This window comes from Cryptomeria japonica, chromosome 3, assembly GCF_030272615.1.
Source record: "Cryptomeria japonica chromosome 3, Sugi_1.0, whole genome shotgun sequence".
Taxonomy (NCBI): Eukaryota; Viridiplantae; Streptophyta; class Pinopsida; order Cupressales; family Cupressaceae; genus Cryptomeria; species Cryptomeria japonica.
The window spans coordinates 650,690,984-650,713,485 of NC_081407.1; the positions used below are offsets into that span (position 1 = coordinate 650,690,984).

Genomic DNA, 22,502 nt, shown 5'->3' on the forward strand with positions numbered 1-22,502 from the left:
ATCTTGATATTAACACAAACCATGCAATAGAAAGTGCAAGAAGACATACGATAGTAAGACAATTAATCCAATATTTTGATGATGAAGCAAGCCACATGAACTCCAAAATAGTGAATACAATATAATGAGATTGAATGTATTGGATTCTAATATGCTCAAGTGCACGTGATGAGCATATATAAGTGTAGTGTCGTAAATTGTACACCCTTGCTAGGGTGGTACAATTTCACACTTGGTTTAGCACCCACCTTAGTGTGCTTGCATCTTGCATTGTAATTTCCCTTTAAGCATTTAATTAATTAATTTAATTAAATCTAAAGTCATATTTCATCACTCCCCACATTATAAAATTGGGCCTTTACCCTAAGTGTGCCCCTCTTTATTTTTATTCCTCCAATAAATCATTTAATCATAAACCCTAATTATATCTTATTTCGACCTTTAAGGCTCGATTTTGTATATCAAAACACCTCAAAATCAGTTGTAACTTTAGGATTTGCTCTAATATCATCATATCTAATGACCCTAAAAATTTGATGAAAAGTTGGCCGGACTGTGGCAGGAGTGCACATGGTCTTCGACTTTTTTTCCCGAAATTTAGGGTGCATAATTCTATGATATTATAATGCTTAACCCCAAAAGATTGGTGGGAAATTCAATTCCTAGGTCGGCCTAAAGACGAAATTAAGTTGAAATTAAGATCTAGGGTTTCATACATAAGAGTTCTCTTTCTTCATTTGAAGGGATGGATCTAAGAATCTAAGAGTAGGTTTTTGGAGCATAAGGAGCCTTCTATGTAGTGAAAGAGAAGCCTATGTGGAGTTTTCAGCTACATTCAACAACATTTCATCAAGCATTCATCATCGGTTAGGAGCCTTGAGGACATTGAAGAGTAATAGGAGATCTAGTGGCAATATCTCTCCCTTGGGGATTTGTATGATTTCATGTTATTTTCATGTCTTTGTATGAGGTTCTTTACATCAGGTTGCATATTTGCATTCATGATTTGGATCAATTTGCATCATTGATTTAGAGCATTTACTTTGTCAATTACAAGCATTTAGGGTTTACTCTTTAGGGTTGCTCTAGATTGTTTGCATTCATTTTAGGATCTTGCATACACACAAGGTTCTAGCACACACATTTCCAGTACATTATCAACTATTTGTGGAGGTGGAAATCACCAACACATGGGTTTGACTGAGGCAAAACCTTATATAGCCACCCAAACCTTCCCTTTTCAGTTGCAGGTGCAGGAACAAGTACCCGGAGGCACTTTCAGCTCAGCAAAAGGCATAGGCACCACCCAAAATCATCAAAATTACAAAAATATGTCAGGGTCAGGGGCGTGGCATTGTGGTCCTACCCAGGACAGTGGTGTGACGCCATGGTCCCTCCACTTTGCAGTGAAATTTGACAGGTTGTAGCTTCAGGATCTCAGATTTGCAGTTTTTCAGTTACAGCTCTCTGTCAGTCCATCAGGGACAGTGGCATGGCACCCTGGTCCTGGTCAGTTTTGTTCAATTTGCAACATCAGGTACACATCCAAAATCCTCCCCCTTTCATGCTTCTAGTATCTCAGTTTCAGATCTTCAAGTTTGTGCAATTTCGAGTTCATCTATGTTTCATTCTTTATCTCTTAGCCTAGTTAATCAATCAAGCCCTAGTTTTTTCTCATCATTTGCAACAAGAGGAATATAAACCCTAAGAGATAATCCTTGTCTCTCTCTCTCTCTCTTTCCCACAAGAAGTAGCCAAAGTGAGTTATCTTCCTAGGCTCTTTCGTATTCCCAATGTGTTGGCAAAAGTGGGATTAGGTCCTAGTCACCCGATCTCGTTTTTTCCACCTCCACATTTTGGTGAACCCGATGTGAATCCAACCTTCTTTAATTCTGATTTATGTTTTTAGATCTTAAAATCAAATTTACATTTACAAGTTTGAATTCCTTGTAAATTTCAAAATTTAGAGGTTAATTTTGCTAAAAACCCTAAATTTTTTCAACTCAAAATTGAACTTGTGGATAGCTTAATTTGGATCAATTATTTAAGATCTGAGCACTTTTTCAATTTCATAATTCAAAATTTCATCTAAAAGACAAATTTTACAATTAATTTCTAAAATTAAGTGGTTAACTTCAAAAACCCTAATTTTTAAAATCTTAAAGAATTGTGCTTGTGGGTTGTGTAAATTTTGAATTTCCCTCTTCAAATTGGGTTTCTAATTTCAATTCAAAATCAAAATTGCAATCTTAGATCAAATTTCAATTTTTAATTTAATTTTAAAATTAAGTGGTTAATTAAAAAGACCCTAATTTTCCAAATTTAAATTAATTTTGTGCATTTCCCAATTTTTCAATTTCCAAATTCCAATCTTAGATCTATCTTCAAATTTAAATTTTCAAATTAAGTGGTTAATTAAAAAGACCCTAATTTTTAAATTTAAATTAATCTTGTACATTCTCCAATTTTACATTTATTATTTCAATCTTAGATCTATTTCAAATTTAATTTTAAGAGGTCCTTTCTACAAGACCCTAATTTTAAATTTAATTTTCTTGTGGACAATTTTAATTTCCAATTTTGAAATTGGTTAATCAAGATAGCCCTAATTTTTAAATTCAAATTAATTCTCAAATTTTACCATTACAATTTTTAATTTAAATTTTAAAATTAAGTGGTTAATCAAACAAACCCTAATTTTTTAAATTTAAATTTAAATATAATTCTTTCAATTCAAGATTTCAACATTTCAAATTTTAAAATTAAGAGGTTATTTCCAAAAAAATTATCTCTTTTGGACAATTTTAAATTTTAAAATTAAGAGGTTATTTTTACATAATCCTAATTTTTATATTTCAATTTCCTAAGAGGTTTCTTAATTTGGATGTAATCTGGGAACACATCTCACTCATAAATTTCATTTTTCTAAATCAACATTTAGAGTGCTTGCATTGGTTAAATTTGAACATTTCCTTCTATTTTGTATATGTTACCATTTAAAAGAGGAAAATTGTTGTCATGATGCATTCATAATTTCATAGATGTGATAATGGGTTAGCTTCCCTTGTTTCAATTTTTCCATCTCCTAAAGAACCTCCTCCTTTATATGACAACATTTTAGTGCCTAAAAGAGTTGTTACCAACCCCTTCAAAGCTCTCCTATGCTCTAAGGATGAAGATTTGAAGGGTGATCTTGACAATTCTCCTAAAATGTGCCCTTCTCATCTAGCCATCTTAGAGGAAGAGGATGATATCATAAACACCTTTCGTAATGTTACTTTACATTCCTTACGTGATGCCTCTCTAAGTGAAAAGGTATTTATGGACATTGACTTATCTTCTCCTAAATTTGGTCTTACCAATGGGGGCATGTTAGTACAAAAAGAGGTTATGAGCACTTATTCTGAAGATCTCCTTCCTAAGCATGAATCTTTGGAGAAATATGTTCATCTTCCTCCTAAAGATTACTCCCTTCATGAGGTTAATTTTGTGCTAGAAGATGGTATTATCCCTACTTTTCCTAGTGATGGCATTTCCTTTTTTGATTCCCGTTGACTCTTAAATTTAGCTTAAACATTAACAACCTTATGGGAAATTCAGTGATGGGGGACCTATTGCGCGAAACTCACTGAATGACCTTCGGGTTTAAGAAGTCGTCTCTTCATACAATTGGGGGAGAAAAGGGGAAGGAGAAAACTTAAAGAAAAATGGCCTACACTATTTAGGCGATGCGCCAAAACATTTTGGAAAAGCATAAACAACATATAAAACCTAGAAACGTGTGGTTTTAAAGCCCATTCAACAATCTACATGCTTAGAACCATTCAAGAGAATAATTCAACATAACACTCATTCAACATAAAATGATATTAACTATTCATTCAACAAATAACAAGTCTCAAACCATAGTTTAATCTACGAAGTTTCACAATAAATATCATAGAAGTTATTGAACTTGAAAATAGCACAAAAGTCAATATATTAAGCTTCAAATAAAACCATCACAAAGGCCATAGGCACAATCTGATATGTCTATCATTCCCCAAATTAAATCAACATAAAGACTTCTTCAAATGAGCCGAAGTCTAAAAAAACTCTCTAAAAGTCTGAACCCCTTCCAAGCAAGGAAAATAAAGCATAAATAGAGCCCACTGTTCCTAACTAACAGCTTGCGGCATCAACAACATCCTAGCAACCACTCCTGACAAGAAAACTTGGTGTGGCACCAGCGAGACACTACCCAGCAAAACAACCTTCAAAGTTTCTATCTCCATCGCGTCATGGGGATCTCCATACCTGCCCAACAAGAAAACCACGATGCGAACTGCATCCTGGTTCACGAGCCACCATGGAAGACACACGATAACTTGGGGGACATTCAAAGACGAGCACAGAGAGAGAACCAAATCAGGTAGCATAAAGACACCAAGTGTCCTTATCCTCGCACAATGAATGGTGGGGTCGAGAAACGTACCATGTTATGAATACCTAGCCATGCGGAAGCTCTGCGTTCTCCCTACTTTGAATAAAAAATACGAGCACCTAGAGGCAACACCGAGACGCCACCTGGCTCACATGTTGGCAAATGGGAAAAAAGCCGAAGGCAAAGAAGAACGATGCCACTTGATCAAAATGTCGCATGCGAGCAATCCTGAAATAATATTAACATTTCTTTGCGACTAAATGGGGAATTCTGCTTGTGGAATGCTAGAACCCAAAATTGTTGGTTCATAGACCAAACTTCAAGCTAGAACGGGGCAAAGCAGATCGAAGACCCGTTGCAACGGAAACCATTCATCCTCGGAGGGTAGCACCTGTGCTTCCAGACTCTGGTAGTGTTGATCTAAACAAATTACTTCGTCGAACGACAAGTTCGCTGGTTCATCATGGACCAGTTTCAAGAGTGCATAGAGGTGGGCCAGGGGATGCAGGAGACGCTTGACCTCCTCCACCGAGATAGAATTATTCAGGCGCTATAGGAAGGTCCTATCCTGTTGTATTTTCTCTATTTGGCTCAACACTTGTTCAATCCCTTACACGGAACCGTCTACAGGAAAAGGAGAAGGCAGACCCAAGGAAACAAACCTCTCTATACGTTGCTTGATATCTGGAATCGAAATCTGCAAAGGCTCAAGCACTGCTGAGACATGCATGATCATCCTGTGCTGGTTGATGAAGACATTAGTTTTCTTGATTAATTACTTGCAGTTTGTAACCCCTTTTTCTCTCAACTCTTCATCTTGAGCAGCGTACAACATCTGAATTAAATCCCGGGCTACGGGGAGCTTAGGACCAATAAAAACCATAGAACTGTTAATGAGAGCACCCGCTTCAACATAAAGGGACTGCACATCTCTTAGAAATCTCAACATGGGTTGCAGTGAAGGGCAATACTGCTTAATTATTTCCCAATGGGAAACATACAACTTCACCAAAAATGGAGACAAATCATGATGAACCTCCACGGGGGGGAGGAATGATTGACAGTCGTCGTCCTTTGTTGTTATTTCATGTTGCAGCTCCCTGCACTTGTCTTGTTCAAGGACCACTTGACTTTCCAGAGCGATGATTCTGGCGCTTCCATCTTGCATAGCTTGTTGAAGTCGCGACACGAGATCTCATTCTTGCTGAAATAAACCTTCCATATCCAATAATTTCTTCTCCTCTTGCTCCAGGCTACTCCCTTTTTCACGCAACTCTGTTTCAAACCTTGCTTTCTCCTTTGAAAGCGTGACCTGTGCCTCACTCAATTGCTGAGCGTACTCTTCTTTTAGGCAGATCTCCTCATGCAACTGTGTATACATTTGGGTAGCATCTTTGGAAGTTGCCTTTAGCTGCTATATTTCTTGCTCCTTCTCCTGCAATTCTTTCAAGGCCACATTCCTCGTTGCCTCTTTCCCTTTCAACTGAGAACTCACATTATTCAAGGCAGACTACAATTTTCCTTTTTTCAGAGTTAGCTCATGTCAACAATCCCAGCTACAAGCGGTTGATTTCAGCATTCCTAGCTTTATCTTCTTTTCTCTGTTGGTCCAAAGATTCTCGAAGATTCGCATTCTCCGCTTGTACTTTCTCTAGGCGACGTCTCTTCTTGATGAAATTCGAAGATACAACCTTCAAAGTTTCTTCCATCATCTCAACTTTATCAAATGTCGTAGCATTCAAAAGGTTGACCCCGACAACATGCAAAGTGTAATCGTTGGGTCTCATTTGGGCCTTTAGCTTTTCCTCACTGAAATGTGTCTGTATGTGAGGATGGATTGGCCTGGCACCATCCTTTACCGGTTTTGCCAATACGTGCAGTGTTGGAATAGGTAACCTGTTGTTGATAAGCATCCAGGTTTGCAATAGCTTGGCCTAAAAATGCTGCACTAGGAGGGATTATGGTGCAGAAGGTAGGAGGATCTTACCCAAACACCTAAGGAATCTTACCCACACCCACACAACACATTCCTCAAGACTTCTCATTAGTTAAACACATCACCTCTGATCCCCTACTCTCTACATACTAGAATAACACCCCCAACACACTATCTCACTGTTTTAGGACAGTCAAAAGCATAAATGACAATATTCGTTGACCAAACAACTCATAAAACTCTCTCCCTTTGGTTTCACACATTACCAGTGTACTCAAGACACTCACACATCCCCTTAGGCTCTATCCATTTCCATACATACTCCACTGAACCATTAAACACAACTTTGAAACTAAATAAACAAAATATACCTTCTTGCTGTCCTTCTTGATAGACTCGTACTCAGATATCTATAACTTTTGAACAAAACATTATTTACTCAATCGCTTCGGTGCGATTCTTCCAAACTTAACCCTCAACAACATATCCACAATTTAAGAAGATCCAATGGTTTAGTGATGAGATATTGCCCTCGCATCAGGATTGTTGCAGTCACACCCCAAATCTGACTGTTTTTCAGTCTGAAACCTTCATGAAGCACGTGCCAAATCCATCATGGAACCCTGCACACACCATGGACAATTAAAATACATCCTTACCCTCATCCCTGCCCAAAATGGGGTTTGGAAAAACATCTAAACAAAATTTATTACATTTATGAGGCCACTGGATGCCCTAGTAAGGGTTTTGACAATTTTGAAACAAATGTCAATATCTTCCACAAATGATAATGAAATTGCACCAAATAAAAACCAAAGTAATCTTAGTTCATTTAAATTTCATCCCAATAAGATAACTTAATCAAACAAATACATATCAATTTTCAAATGAACAAATTTCAGTTTGTCATACGTTGAAAACTCAGGAAATACAAGGAAAAATACAATTTTATTGCTCCACTTCTCAAATCTTGACCTCCACATCCAATATCTCCCTCAAAATGGATTAATTACATCATTTTATAGTTCTCCAAGCCTTCTAAGGCCGAAATGTAACTAATAACCACCTATAACTACCCTTTTTTGCATTTTTGCAACATTTTGCAACAAAAGTTGCTCAAAAGTTGTCAAGATTGACAATTTCATTTGTCAACTTGACAATTTGAAATCTAATCACCCCAAACCACTCAAATAGTCATTAAATGACATTTTAAACATTATGACATCCTTTATTCATCATATTTATCTATTCTACTCTCAAAACCCGAAATGTAACTAATAACCACCTATAACTACCCTTTTTTGCATTTTTGCAACATTTTGCAACAAAAGTTGCTCAAAAGTTGTCAAGATTGACAATTTCATTTGTCAACTTGACAATTTGAAATCTAATCACCCAAAACCACTCAAATAGTCATTAAATTACCTTTTAAACATTATTACATCATTTATTCATCATATTTATCTATTCTACCCTCAAAACCCAATTTTAGCCTTTTTAGGCCTATTTTGCCAATTTTGACAATTTTACATCTTTTCATCTTTTCATTACATTTCATTACATTGATTGGCACTAATGGCCCATTTACATTTAAAAATGACCTCATAGGTCCCATTTAGCTTCCTCCAATGCCCTGTATCATCATATGACCCCTTGAACTCACTGTGCTCAGGGTGCTCCTGCACCATACTCCCGGGGGCAAAAGAACTCAAGGTCCCCTTGAATGGCTTCCTTCTCTTTCTGATCTTCCAATTCATTGGTACCATCTGCTTGTACCCTGCAAACAAAATTAGTCCATGCCTTGGTGGCTCCTTGCACCTTAGCTCCTCCATTTGGTACTTTGGCCAAGCACCTACACCATCATTGTGGATCATTTCCACATGGTTATCAATAAAGTATCCTTGCATACTTGAAACAAAGGGATTAGAAAAAATAGAAACAACATCATGCATCAATATCTCCATCCTTGGAGAAACTTTTTTCACCATTTGAGCCTCTTCTTAGACCTCTATCTCACTCTCAATCTTCATTTCCAAGGCTTCTTCCTCTTGAGCCTTACAAACACCACCAAACTTTTCCCATTCTTCAACTATGGCTTCAAACTCTTGCCATAAATCAGGTTCAACTGTTGCATCTTTTGCAACCTCATCCTCATGCCATTCTCCTTGGCATACCAAACTATCACTCAACTCTCTTGCCACTTCATTAGCCACACACCTTGATGTCTTATGGGTATCTTGCTGCCCTATACCCTCTCCCATTCTCAATGGACATATCATAGTCCCAATCAGAATCATTTCCTTAACTTCAAGCCCTCCAAGACTTGATTCTTTGGTTTCTTCACCAGTACCTTTGTCTTCCATCTCTTTCTCAACATTTTGAACCTCTTTATCCTTAGGTTCACCATCCTCTTCAACACTTATCTGCTGCACCTTGTGCTCTTGTCCTTCCAATGGACAACTTACCTCAACCTTGGCATCTTCATCCACCTTCTTTGTTGGAATTTCTGCCCCAACTTCATGCATGTTTGTACTCTTGATGGTTGTCTTCTCCATTGCACTATCACCCTTCATCAACCAATCCTTCACTTGCTCTTTATCTTCATCTTCATGTTCCTTTTTCCTTAGGAACTCTATCTTTCCAATCAAACCTATCCTTCTTGACATCCCCCAAGATGCCCCATCATCCTTCAATGGATTCAATACAAACTTCTCCCCATCCTTGTTGATGCTGTATGTATTTCTGTAACCATCATGTAGGGGAAACCTATCAGATTGCCATGCTCTTCCCAAGATCAAATGACAATCACTCAAAGGAATAACATCACATTGGATAACATCATAATATGAACCAATATTGAAAGAAACATATACTTGTTCTTTAACATCAATCCATTGATCATCACTTAACCCATATGCTCTGTAAGGTGTCTCATGAGGTGCCTTTGGTAGGTCCAACTTTTCAACCATTTCTATTGAGACTATGTTTTTAAAGGGCCCATTATCAACTACAACCTTGCATACCTTACCCCTGCACTTGCATTGTGTTCTAAATATAGGAAGCCTATGAACATACCTTGCCCTCCTTCCTTCCTCTTCTTCCATGATGGCTATAACTCCTATTTCTCAACCTTCAATATCTCCTTTGCAAGGATCTACTTCCTTGCTCTGATACCAATTGGTGTAGAGGGTAGGAGGATCTTACCCAAACACCTAAGGAATCTTACCCACGCCCACACAAATCATTCCTCAAGACCTCTCATTGGTTAAACACATCACCTCTGATCCCCTACTCTCCACATACTAGAATAACACCCCCAACACACTGTCTCACTGTTTTAGGACAGTCAAAAGCATAAATGACAATATTTGTTGACCAAACAACTCATAAAACTCTCTCCCTTTGGTTTCACACATTCCCAGTGTACTCAAGACACTCACACATCCCCTTAGTCTCTATCCATTTCCATACATACTCCACTGAACCATTAAACACAACTTTGAAAGTAAATAAACAAAATATACCTTCTTGCTGTCCTTCTTGATAGACCCGTACTCAGAGATCTATAACTTTTGAACAAAACATTATTTAATCAATCGCTTTAGTGATATTCTTCCAAACTTAACCCTAAAAAACATATCCAAAATTTAAGAAGATTCAATGGTTTAGTGATGAGATATTGCCCTCGCATTAGGACTGTTGTAGTCACACCCCAAATCTGACTGTTTTTCAGTCTGAAACCTTCATGAAGCACATGCCAAATCTATCATGGAACCCTGCACACACCATGGACAGGTAAAATACATCCTTACCTTCATCCTTGCCCAAAATGGGGTTTGGAAAAACATCTAAACAAAATTTATTACATTTATGAGGCCACTGGATGACTTAGTAAGGGTTTTGACAGTTTTGAAACAAATGTCAATATCTTCCACAAATGATTATGAAATTGCACCAAATAAAAACCAAAGTACTCTTAGTTCATTTAAATTTCATCCTAGTAAGATAACTTAATCAAAAAAATTCATATCAATTTTCAAATGAACAAATTTCATTCTGTCATACGTTGAAAACTCAGGAAATACAAGGAAAAATACAATTTTATTGCTCCACTTCTCAAATATTGATCTCCACATCCAATATCTCCCTCAAAATGGATTAATTACATCATTTTATAGTTCTCCAAGCCTTCTAAGGCCGAAATGTAACTAATAACCACCTATAACTACCCTTTTTTGCATTTTTGCAACATTTTGCAACAAAAGTTGCTCAAAAGTTGTCAAGATTGACAATTTCATTTGTCAACTTGACAATTTGAAATCTAATCACCCCAAAACACTCAAATAGTAATTAAATTATCTTTAAAACATTATTACATCATTTATTCATCATATTTATCTATTCTACCCTCAAAACCCAATTTTAGCCTTTTTAGGCCTATTTTGCCAATTTTGACAATTTTACATATTTTCATCTTTTCATTACATTTCATTACATTGATTGGCACTAATGGCCCATTTACGTTTAAAAATGACCTCATAAGTCTCATTTAGCTTCCTCCAATGCCCTGTATCATCATATGACCCCTTGAACTCATTGTGCTCAGGGTGCTCCTGCACCAAATTGCAAAGGGAAATTGGGAAAAAGGGCCAGCAAAAGAGGTCTGAATGGGATACACAAGCTTGGTTGGAGAAAACAAAGAGACGAAAGGGGAGGCTCCTGAGGAAAATGGATCAGTGGGTACTGCCCCAATATTTGGGGGAGGAGTGGACTCTCCAAAGCCAAGCCAACGCGAAACAACAGTTGCATCAGGCATTAGCGAGGAAAAAATTGCAGGGATAAAATCGGGGGCAGGGAGCAAAATGGGGACTTGCGAAAACACAACTTGAGGGTCGGTCAGAGTCTTGGTGGGTGCTAAAGTTAGAGCAGTGGGAATTTGGGCAGGCATGGATGCGAGATGGGGAGCAAGAGACACAACTTGAGCAGAGAGAAAGCGCAAAGAAGGGCATACCTGATCTGTGGAAGTCACCAACCGTTGTGAGACTGAGGGACCCTCTGGGACCCGAGAAGATGAACCCTTCTTTGCATGACCCAGATATTGCTTCTTACTGGGAGGGGAGTCAGACGCTTTCTTGTTCACCGATCTCTTGGTAATCTGGGAACGAGGGCTTTGTTGGCATTTGCATGAAGATTGCATTAATGATATGTTATGTTGTCATTGATGTCAATTGAACCAATAATGATATTGCTGATATTGTTGTTATTGTTGATATTGTCTTGTAACTGTTAGGAAGAGCTTTGTGAAGAATATTGTAAACCGGTATGTATGTTTGTGAGTTGAACCAGTAATCGGAGTAAAACGTTAAACCCTTTATATGTTATGTAACCGGTAATCCCTACCAGTTGTTTTTGTTAAACCCTAACCGATTAAGGTTGTTGAATTAGTTATGTTGGTTTATGATCTGATGTTGAGCAGTAATGATGGTGACACGTAAGGTCATTGTATGAAGACAAGATCAATTGTTTTGGCGTGTTTGTTTGTTTGTCTAGGGAATGAGCAAAGTGTATTGCATCTAATGCAAAGCGCATGATGAGTTATTGAGCTCGATGAAGTGGTAATCAAGGAACGGTTGAGGTTTTCTTGATTGATGTGTAGAGATTGCTATGAAATCCAACAGTCATGCTTGTACCGACTTGTTTGTAATCTCGATGAGAGGATTATATTTTGTTGTGTTACCGACCTAATTGATTTGTATTTAAGGTTGTTTTGTTTAGTGCTAGCAAGAGTTGGCAGAAATCAGTTGAGTGTGTGGTTGTTGAACCAGAGAATGAGTCTTCAGTTTGAGCAAAGGCAGATAGAAGCTTAAATGGATCTGATCAAGCAAGTGTAGTGTTATTCAGATAGATCAAGAAACTCCTGTTGTTTTCTAACAATTACAGTAGAATTGAAATCCTCTAATTGGGTAAGCTCTAACAAGCTTGGTTACTTATTAAATCCTCTAACAAGATGGTCCATTAGATTGGATTTTCAAATCCTATACCGAGGTTACTCCTTATAGGGTATTTGCTTCTAACAAGGCATTTGTAGTCAATCCGTTAACCAGGTGATTCCTAACAGGATCAATACAAAGGTAAATTACCTTTAAAATATTTTGCATGCAACAAGATTGGTCACATAGAGGCTAATTGTCCTAATGGTGAAAATGAACACAAGAGAGATAAACTCAAGAAGTATAAGGGTAAAGGCAAAAGAGATTGTCTTATTTCTATTGATAATGGTATCACTGATGAAGAATTTGATGTTGATGCTAGTGAAGATATTGTGTTTGTAGCTATTAAGGAAGAGATATCATACTGAAATATTCCGAGCCAAATTTTTTCGTTTGTACAAATTACAAATTACATTCAATGCACCCGTTAAGGTTAGAAGATAAACCAAAACATGCTGAAGCAACTCTAACTAGAATGTACACCAGGATCTCGTTGTGGGCAAGGTGTGAGCATTGGTCAGAGGATCTAAAAAAAATTGCTTATGCAGTAACTCTAACCAAGAATGGCGCTGATGATGGCGAGCATATGGTCAGAGGATCTTCTACCCTAAATGCTGAAAGGGAACTCTACACCAAGTATGTGCTACCCAATCCAGAATGGAGTGAGGGGCGACCATATGGCGGAGTGATTACAAAACAATGCTTGAAAAGAAATGCGGAAGCTGGAAATACTCAACACCCAGAATGTGCTTGCTAACCCAGAATGGGAAAGTAGCTACCATAGGGCGGAGGTCAATTAAATACAATATCAAATGCTGAAAGTAAGAAGAACATTACAATTTGATAAAGCAAGATTATACTCTGCTGTCAGTACTACTGCCAGCTTACACTATGAAAGATGAAATCTTGCAAACAATACGTATCAGCATATAAATAGAGAGGTACAATATTAATGAATTCCTTTGCTGAGAAGTAAGATTAACGGAAATGGCAATAAACAGATCCAACCTTTTCTCCAGACTTGAATAAATCTTCAATGAAGCATTCCCATCGGTTTCAAAGAACTCTCACCACCATCGAATAAAGATATTGCAGATTTCTCCAAACTGATTTAACAGACCTGCACCTTTCAACAAATAACCAACAACATAGGATTCCTTTGAAATGCTCGGAACTCACTCTTTACTCATTCAAAATGCTTGATATCAATTGCAAAACTCTAATAGAAAGGAGGCGCTCAGACTAAGAACAGAAAATAGACTTTAAAAGCATCTAACACTCAATGCACAATTCCCAATACAACAAAGGTACGACCCAGCTGGAAAGGGCGATTTCTCTTTTAAAATCCTGATGCTTCACAAATAAATCTACAAATTGGCACACATGGGCGCCTTCCCTATATGGAAGGGAATATGCAATACCCACAACGGATTTCTTTGTCTTTTTTGATTTATGAATTAAACATCCAATCTGCTGAAGCTAACATGCAAAAACCAGGAACTTCTAATATGCAAAAATAAAAAACTAAGAACTACAATACTGATTACAATGCACAAATTTCAAGGAACTCACAAACTAAACTAAAATCACCACTAGTTGTTGTCCTACAAACAAGAAGCGATGCCCAAGCTAGGAGGCCTTCATTCCTCGAAGCAAACCTAGAGCCAAACCGGCAACATAACAGTACTGTAGACCAAAGATGTGAAATGATGCTCAAAGTCTTCCTTTTATAACTTCCTGTTGACTTCACGAAACCCTAAAATCCACTTCAATATCCAAACCCTAATCATTTCTCCAAGATGGCGTCCTTTTCCTTTCAAGCTTAATATTGATATTTTAATTAAATTCAATACCTTGATAAATGCGCCCACATTAAGCTTGCTTTGACTTTGGAAATTAATAAAATAATCTTTAATGAAGGCGCCACCCTCAAAAAGCCCACTTTTCAAAACAACATAAAGTCAATAGACTAGGCCAAGGGGTCAACGTTCGAATATAATATTAAAACGTGACCTTTTAATTAAATATATCAACTTAACTCTTCAATCATGCCCTGAAGCCAATAATCACCAAGTCAAAGATCAGGTCTGAGAAGGGGACATTACAGTCCGCCCTCCCCAAGATTGCTTGTCCTTAAGCAATCACAAACCAGGATGCTGCAAAATCTCATCACTTTCCCAAGTCGCATCCTCCATAGGCAGGTTCTTCCACTTCACCAGGTATTCTCTGATAGTTCTTTTCCTCAAAGAACGTTATCTAAAATCAAGTATCTCCTCTGGAATTAGAACTAACTGTCCCTCCTCATCCAAAGGCGGCAACTGTGATGAAGCAACCACATTATGTCCAAGTGCCTTCTTGAGGCGAGACACGTGGAAAACATTATGCACTCGGCTATCAGAAGGTAGCTCTAACTCATAAGCTACTGCCCCAACTTTTCCAGATGACCCTGAATGGCCCATAGAAACGAGGTTTGAGCTTCTCAGCTCCACTCTTTTTGAGAGTAGACTGTCTGTAAGGTTGCAATCGGAGATAAACCATATCCCCAACCTCGAAAGAACGCTCAACACGTCTCTGATCAACATACATCTTCTGCTGATTCTGTGCAATCTGCAGATTATCCTTCAAGGATTTCATGATGTCTTGACTTTGCTGCAACAAGTCCTTGGCTTGGGGTGCTCTGCTCTCACCAAACACCAAATCGGCAAAGCTAGGTGCTTCATACCCATAAAGAGCCAAGAAAGGAGACATCTTAATCGACATATGAAAAGAAGAATTGTAGCAGTACTCGCCTATATGCAGCCACTTGACCCAAGCTCTCTGCTGTTCTGACACATAGTTTCTCAAGTAGCCTTCCAACCACTTGTTCACTACTTCCATTTGTCCATCTGTTTGGGGATGGTAACTAGTGCTTGGAGTGAGCACAGTACCACTCATTCTGAAGACTTCTTGCCAAAAAGTACTTAGGAACTTGCTGTCCCTATCACTCACAATGTTCTTTGGCAACCCATGTAGCCTAAACACCTCTCGAAAAAATAGATCTGCAACTTGGGCTGTAGAAAAAGTGTTGGTAATGGCGAAGAAATGAGCAAATTTGGTTAGCCTATCCACCACTACATAAATACAATCCTTCCCTTGGGCCTTGGGCAACCCTTTGATGAAATCCATCGAGATGCTTTCCCATTTTTGTTTGGGAATAGGAAGTGGTTGCAGCAAACCAGCTGGTAATGTATGCTCATTTTTGTTCACTTGAAAAACAGGACACTCCTGAATGTAGCGTTGTACTTCTCCTTTCAACCCTTTCCAAGAAAACCTCTCTCGGTTCTGCCTATATGTCTTGAAAAAACCTTGGTGACCAGCAACCGGAATATCATGAAATGTCAAAAGAATCTTCTTCTTAAGCTTAGAATTAGCCACCAGAAAGATTCTTCCCTTATAGTGTATCAATCCCTCAACCACCTTGTACCTTTCATCATGAAAAGTACCCTCAAGAATGCTGGTTGCAAACTGATTTTTGGCGTAATCAGCAAGCAACATGTCTCTCCAATCTGCAGTAAGCTCACACAATGAGCTAAGATGAGGTCTCCTGGATAAAGCATCAGCCACGATATTTTTTTTCCCTTTGACATATTCAATGTCAAAGTCGTAAGCTTGAAGCTTACTCACCCATTTTTGTTGCCTCTCATTTAGGTCCTTTTGGTGCATGAAATGCTTGAGGCTATTGTGGTCAGTCTTAACCACAAACTTGTTCCCCACCAAGTACTGCCTGAACTTGGCTAATGCATGCATAATGGCAAGCATTTCCTTGTCATAAATTGAGTACTTTCCACACCCCTTAATTTTCGGCTCTCAAACACAATAGGGTGTTTGTCTTGCATCAGGACAGCCCCAACTCCTTCACCTAATGCATCACATTGTAGCTTGAATGGCTTGGAGAAATCCGGAATAGCCAGAACCAGGCACGAGCTCATGATCTTCTTGAACTTGTCAAAAACAATTTGAGCCTTTTCTGACCAACAAAAGGCTCCCTTTTTGGTGAGATCAGTAAGGGGAGCAGCATTCTATGAATACCCCTTTACGAATCTCCGATAAAAACCACAAAGACCCAGAAAACCTTTCAACTGAGTTAAGTTCTCAGGAGGTGGCGACTCAACTACTGCCTTGATCTTTTCAGGATCCACCTTTACTCCCTCAACACTGATTATGTGGCCAAGGTACAGTAACTCCTCCATTCCAAATTCACATTTGGATGCTTTTGCAAACAAACTCTCAGATTCCATAATACTAAGCACTTCCTCCAAGTGCTTGAGATGATCCTCCCAAGTCTTGCTGTAAATCAGAATGTCATAAAAAAAAATCAACACAAACCTCCTTAACTGATTTTGAAAAACACAGTTCATGCAAGACTGAAAGGTAGCCGGAGTGTTAGTCAACCCAAATGGCATGACTAAGAATTCGAAATGGCCATAGTGACATCTGAAAGCTGTCTTCTCCACATCCGATCCTCTCATTCGAATCTGATGGTAACCCGATCTCAAATCGATCTTCGAGAAGAACTTGGCCCCATGTAGCTCATCAATGAGCTCATCTATCCTGGGAATGGGGTATCTATTTTTTATGGTGCTTTGATTCAAAGCACGATAGTCCACACACATGCGCATGGTACCATCCTTCTTCTTCACAAGAACCACGACAGATGCAAAGGGGCTCTTGCTTGGGCGAATGAAACCCATCTCCAAGAGTTCTTGAATATTCTTCTCAATCTCATCCTTTTGCCTCTTCGGGTACCGATATGGAGTTGTAATCACCAGTTTAGCTCCTTCCTTGAGCTCTATGATATGTTCTGAACCCCGTTCAGGTGGTGGTCCAGGAGGCAAGTCTGCAAAGACCTTGCTCTTCTTCGTGAGTAGAGACTGAACATCAGGAGGATGGTCTCGTTTAGTCTCAACCGGACTAGCAGGAAGGATCATGCACTTTGCAACCCACTCGGCTTGATCGTGACAGATCAACCTTGCCATTCTTTTGAATGACACAACCCGAGGGCCCCCATTGGACATTCCTCTTAGAACTATCTTCTTCCCATCAGATTGAAACTTCAGCTCCATAGTCTGCAAATTCAAGGAGATCTCCCCAAGAGAACGCAAGCATTGAATGCCTAGGACAACATCAGTATCTCCAATGTGGACTACATAGAAGTCATCCTTGACTTCGTAATTCCCCAATTGCATGGTCAGGTTCGAGATTTTCTTAGTACATGAAATATGGAATCCATCGGCAACCATGACCTTGAAGCCCTCAAACTCCTCTGTTTGCAGCCCCTTCTTTGCTACCACAACTTCATCAATGAAGTTATGTGTTGCTCCAGTGTCGATCAAGGCAACGATTCGCTGCCCTTTGATCATCCCTCGAACCTTGAATGATTCCTTTCTTTGGAAGCTCGAAAGCTGAGCCAAAACTCCACCACTTTCCTTCTCATCTCCGGACTCTTCTGGAGCTCTTTCTACCTCACTTTCTTCAAAATCAGATTGCTGGTCGGAAAAATCAGAACTACTTTCACCAGCAGAATAGTACTCAATCTGATTGAATTTAACTCCCTTAGGGCAAACATGATCTTGAGACCATTTTTCCCTACACCGGAAACACAACCCTTTTCTTCTGAGTTCATTCAGGGTTTCAGGATCCAACCTAGTGACATGGGGATTGTGATGTTTGAACTCCTTGTGCTGAGGTCTCAAAGGAGGTCTATGCTGAGGTCTTTTCCCTTTATCCCTTTTCTGGAAGGGGGAATTTGACTGAAATTTTGCCTTAGGAGCAGCCCACTCCATGTTTCTTGCCTTCTTCATGGCCTCCTGCAGGGTTGGTGGATCAAAGGCTTTAATCCAACCTTTGAGTGGTTTTGTCAACCCTTCACTGAAAAGGATCACCAATCTCCTCTCCATGATTCCAGTCACCATGACTGAGAGTCTCTGAAACTCCGCAATGTAGGCATCAACAGTGCCATACTATTTCAATTGTGCCAGTTCTCTAAAGTGAATTTTAGGATCCTTCTTTTCAAACCTCTCGATGAGCCTAGTAGTGAACTCATCATAAGTTGTGATAGACCGATGACCCAGAGTAACTAGGCCATGGTACCACCATTCATGCGCCACCCCATCAAGGTGTAGCGTAGCGAACTTGATCGCTTCCTCTTCTGCCATAGGTGTGAGAGCTAGATAGTTATCCAACTTCTGAATCCAAGCTCGGGCTGAACTGGTATCAACTCCGTCAAAGTGTAGAAGTGTCACCTTGTTGACAGCTTGGTACAAGTCTCCTTGATTTGATGGTCTTCTTTGATCATAGTGTCTCCCTTGTCCTTTGTTTTTCCTTTTATGATCCATGAAATCGTTATAGGACATATTCCTCTTGATGTCGTCAGGTAGAGAATCATACTCTGCACGACCAAGTCTCAACTGCTCCACGAATGAAGCATTCTCTTCAGGCTCTGGCTGAGTGTTTTCAGGTGCCAAAAAGGTGGGTTTGAATGGCCTGGAAGAAATATAAGTGTTGTTTGACATAGTCCGGGCTGCATGTCCATCATGCTGGTTGGAGGCACTATGCTCTCCTCTATGCCCTGAGTTGTTCTGTGGAGTGGTATTCTGACCCACTTTCCCCATCATGAGAGATACCATGTCCATCAAGGCATCCATCTTTCTTTCAAATCTCTTTCCGGGACTCATAGATCTTTCTCTTCCTTTCCCACTGTCATCTCTGTTGTTGGTAACTCTCTCGTTACCCCCAACTGATCTCTCACCCTCTGCCATATCTGATTCCTGAGAAGACTCCCAATGAGCCCTCAAGATCTCTGAAGCTGTCTGACCTTCTGGAGCCTAATAAGGCTGGAACTATTTTCCAACCTTCTTGTCTTCCCTTGCAATGTACCTCTTTTCTCTGTCACTCATAGACAGATTGTTCATAGGATGGCAAGATCTTGGCTCTGATACCATTGAAATATTCTGAGCCAAATTTTTTCGTTTGTATAAATTACAAATTACATTCAATGCACCCGTTAAGGTTAGAAGATAAACCAAAACGTCCTGAGCAACTCTAACCAGAATGTACACCAGGATCCTGTTGTGGGCAAGGTGTGAGCATTGGTCAGAGGATATAAAACAAATTGCTTATGCAGTAACTCTAACCAAGAATGGCGTCGATGATGGTGAGCATATGGTCAGAGGATCTTCTACCCTAAATGCTGAAAGGGAACTCTACACCAAGTATGTGCTACCCAATCCAGAATGGAGTGAGGGGCGACCATATGGCGGAGTGATTACAAAACAATGCTTGAAAAGAAATGCGGAAGCTGGAAATACTCAACACCCAGAATGTGCTTGCTAACCCAGAATGGGAAAGTAGCTACCATAGGGCGGAGGTCAATTAAATAGAATATCAAATGCTGAAAGTAAGAAGAGCATTACAATTTGATAAAGCAAGATTATACTCTACTGTCAGTACTACTGCCAGCTTACACTATGAAAGATGAAATCTTGCAAACAATACGTATCAGCATATAAATAGAGAGGTACAATATTAATGAATTCCTTTACTGAGAAGTAAGATTAACGGAAATGACAATAAACAGATCCAACCTTTTCTCCAGACTTGAATAAATCTTCAATGAAGCATTCCCATTGCTTTCAAAGAACTCTCACCACCATCGAATAAAGATACTGTAGATTTCTCCAAACTGATTTAACAGACCTGCACCTTTCAACAAATAACCAGCAACATAGGATTCCTTTGAAATGCTCAGAAATCACTCTTTGCTCATTCAAAATGCTTGATATCAATTGCAAAACTCTAATAGAAAGGAGGCGCTCAGACTAAGAACAGAAAATAGACTTTAAAAGCATCTAACACTCAATGCACAATTCCCAAGACAACAAAGGTACGACCCAGCTGGAAAGGGCGATTTCTCTTTTAAAAATCTGATGCTTCACAAATAAATCTACAAATTGGCACACATGGGCGCCTTCCCTATATGGAAGGGAATATGCAATACCCACAATGAATTTCTTTGTCTTTTTTGATTTATGAATTAAACATCCAATCTGCTGAAGCTAACATGCAAAAACCAGGAACTTCTAATATGCAAAAATCAAAAACTAAGAACTACAATGCTGATTACAATGCACAAATTTCAAGGAACTCACAAACTAAACTAAAATCACCACTAGTTGTTGTCCTACAAACAAGAAGCGATGCCCAAGCTAGGAGGCCTTCATTCCTCGAAGCAAACCTAGAGCCAAACCGGCAACATAACAGTACTGTAGACCAAAGATGTGAAATGATGCTCAAAGTCTTCCTTTTATAACTTCCTGTTGACTTCACGAAACCCTAAAATCCACTTCAATATCCAAACCCTAATCATTTCTCCAAGATGGCGTCCTTTTCCTTTCAAGCTTAATATTGATATTTTAATTAAATTCAATACCTTGATAAATGCGCCCACATTAAGCTTGCTTTGACTTTGGAAATTAATAAAATAATCTTTAATGAAGGTGCCACCCTCAAAAAGCCCACTTTTCAAAACAACATAAAGTCAATAGACTAGGCCAAGGGGTCAACGTTCGAATATAATATTAAAACGTGACCTTTTAATTAAATATATCAACTTAACTCTTCAATCATGCCCTGAAGCCAATAATGACCAAGTCAAAGATCAGGTCTGAGAAGGGGACATTACACATACCAGAAGGCATTAGTCTCTAGGATGGATAACTCTGATGATTGGATCATTGATAGTGGTTGTTCACATCATATGACTGGTGATCGGAGCAAATTTCTTTCCTTGAAAGAATTTGATGGCAGTGTTGTTAGATTTGGAAATGACTCACCCTGCATGGTCAAAGGTAAAGGAGTTATTTCTCTTAATGGGAAGAGCAATGCAGATGATGTCTACTGGGTTGAAGGATTAAAGCACAATCTTTTGAGTATGGCACAACTCAATGACAAAGGATACCCACTGGAGTTTAAAAATGGTATGTGCAAAATCTTTGACAACAAAGGTGAATTGATTGCAACCGGGAAACAAACTAAAGGTAACCTGTTTCACCTTAATTCTAAAGTTAGCAATTGTTTTATTGCAAAAATAGATGATAGTTGGCTTTGGCATAGCAGATTTTGTCATATAAACTTTGATAACATTGTCAAAGTGAGTAAGTCCAAGACAGTGAGAGGTTTGCCTCAATTAGACAAACCGGTTAATGCTCTTTACAAAGAATGTAAGTTAGGAAAGATGACTTCTTCAACTTTCAAAAGCAAATCCTTTTCAGCGATCTTTGTGGACCAATAAGAACAAAAAGCATTCAAGGTGACAAATATTTTATAATTCCCATCGATGATTGCTCAAGGATGATGTGGGTCACATTATTGAAGGATAAGACTGAAGCTTTTGGAAAGTTCAAGGCATTCAAGGCCTTAGCCAAGAAAGAGAGTGGTAAGAAGATAAAATGTTTGAGGACAGATCAAGGCGGTGAATTTACTTCTGAGGAATTCACTAGGTACTGTGAAGAGAATGGTATCAAATGACAACTTTCTGCACCGAGGACACCACAACAGAATGGTATTGCAGAAAGGAACAACCGGTCAGTTGTTGAAGCTACTAGGACAATGTTGATACAAGGAGGTGTGGCGAAAACCTTTTGGAGAGAAGTTGTCAGCACAACTGTCTACACAATGAACCGGGTTCTGGTAAAGAGAGGTAAGGAAAATACTCCAATTGATTATTGATATGGAAGATCACTTGATGTTAGTTATTTTAAGATATTTGGAAGCAAATGTTTTATTAAGAGAGGTGATTACATTAGCAAATTTGAGGCTGAGTGATGAAGGCATATTTCTTGGCTATTCCACCAAGAGTTAGGCCTACAAATGTTTTAACAACCGGACATAGAGAAGTGTTGAGAGTGTTGATGTTCGAGTGGATGAATTTATTAAAGTTTTAGAAGGGACTAGTTTAGAGAAAAAGGATGAAGATCCTTGCATTTCGTTTTTGGAACCAAAAGCTATGAAATTTGAAACCAGCAAAGCAAATTCTGATGCACCAGTCCAATAGGAACAGATAAATTCAGAAGAAGATGATGACAACAAAGAAGCTGAACGTGAAGATAATGATCAT

General features: G+C 38.8%; 2 protein-coding genes across 2 annotated transcripts; both read right to left on the bottom strand.

Annotated features, from left to right (window-relative positions):
• Positions 1–14,761: 14,761 nt before the first annotated feature.
• LOC131874304 (uncharacterized) lies at positions 14,762–15,226 on the bottom strand. The gene has a single exon (XM_059217606.1). It carries the CDS (start codon positions 15,224–15,226, stop codon positions 14,762–14,764), a length of 465 nt encoding a protein of 154 aa, XP_059073589.1.
• A 1,181-nt stretch (positions 15,227–16,407) lies between these two features.
• LOC131874305 (uncharacterized) lies at positions 16,408–18,300 on the bottom strand. Its single transcript, XM_059217607.1, has 3 exons — positions 17,013–18,300; positions 16,821–16,902; positions 16,408–16,675 (listed from the first exon to the last, which is right to left on the bottom strand). Exons 1-3 carry the CDS (start codon positions 18,298–18,300, stop codon positions 16,408–16,410), a joined length of 1,638 nt encoding a protein of 545 aa, XP_059073590.1.
• Between the last annotated feature and the right edge of the window lie 4,202 nt (positions 18,301–22,502).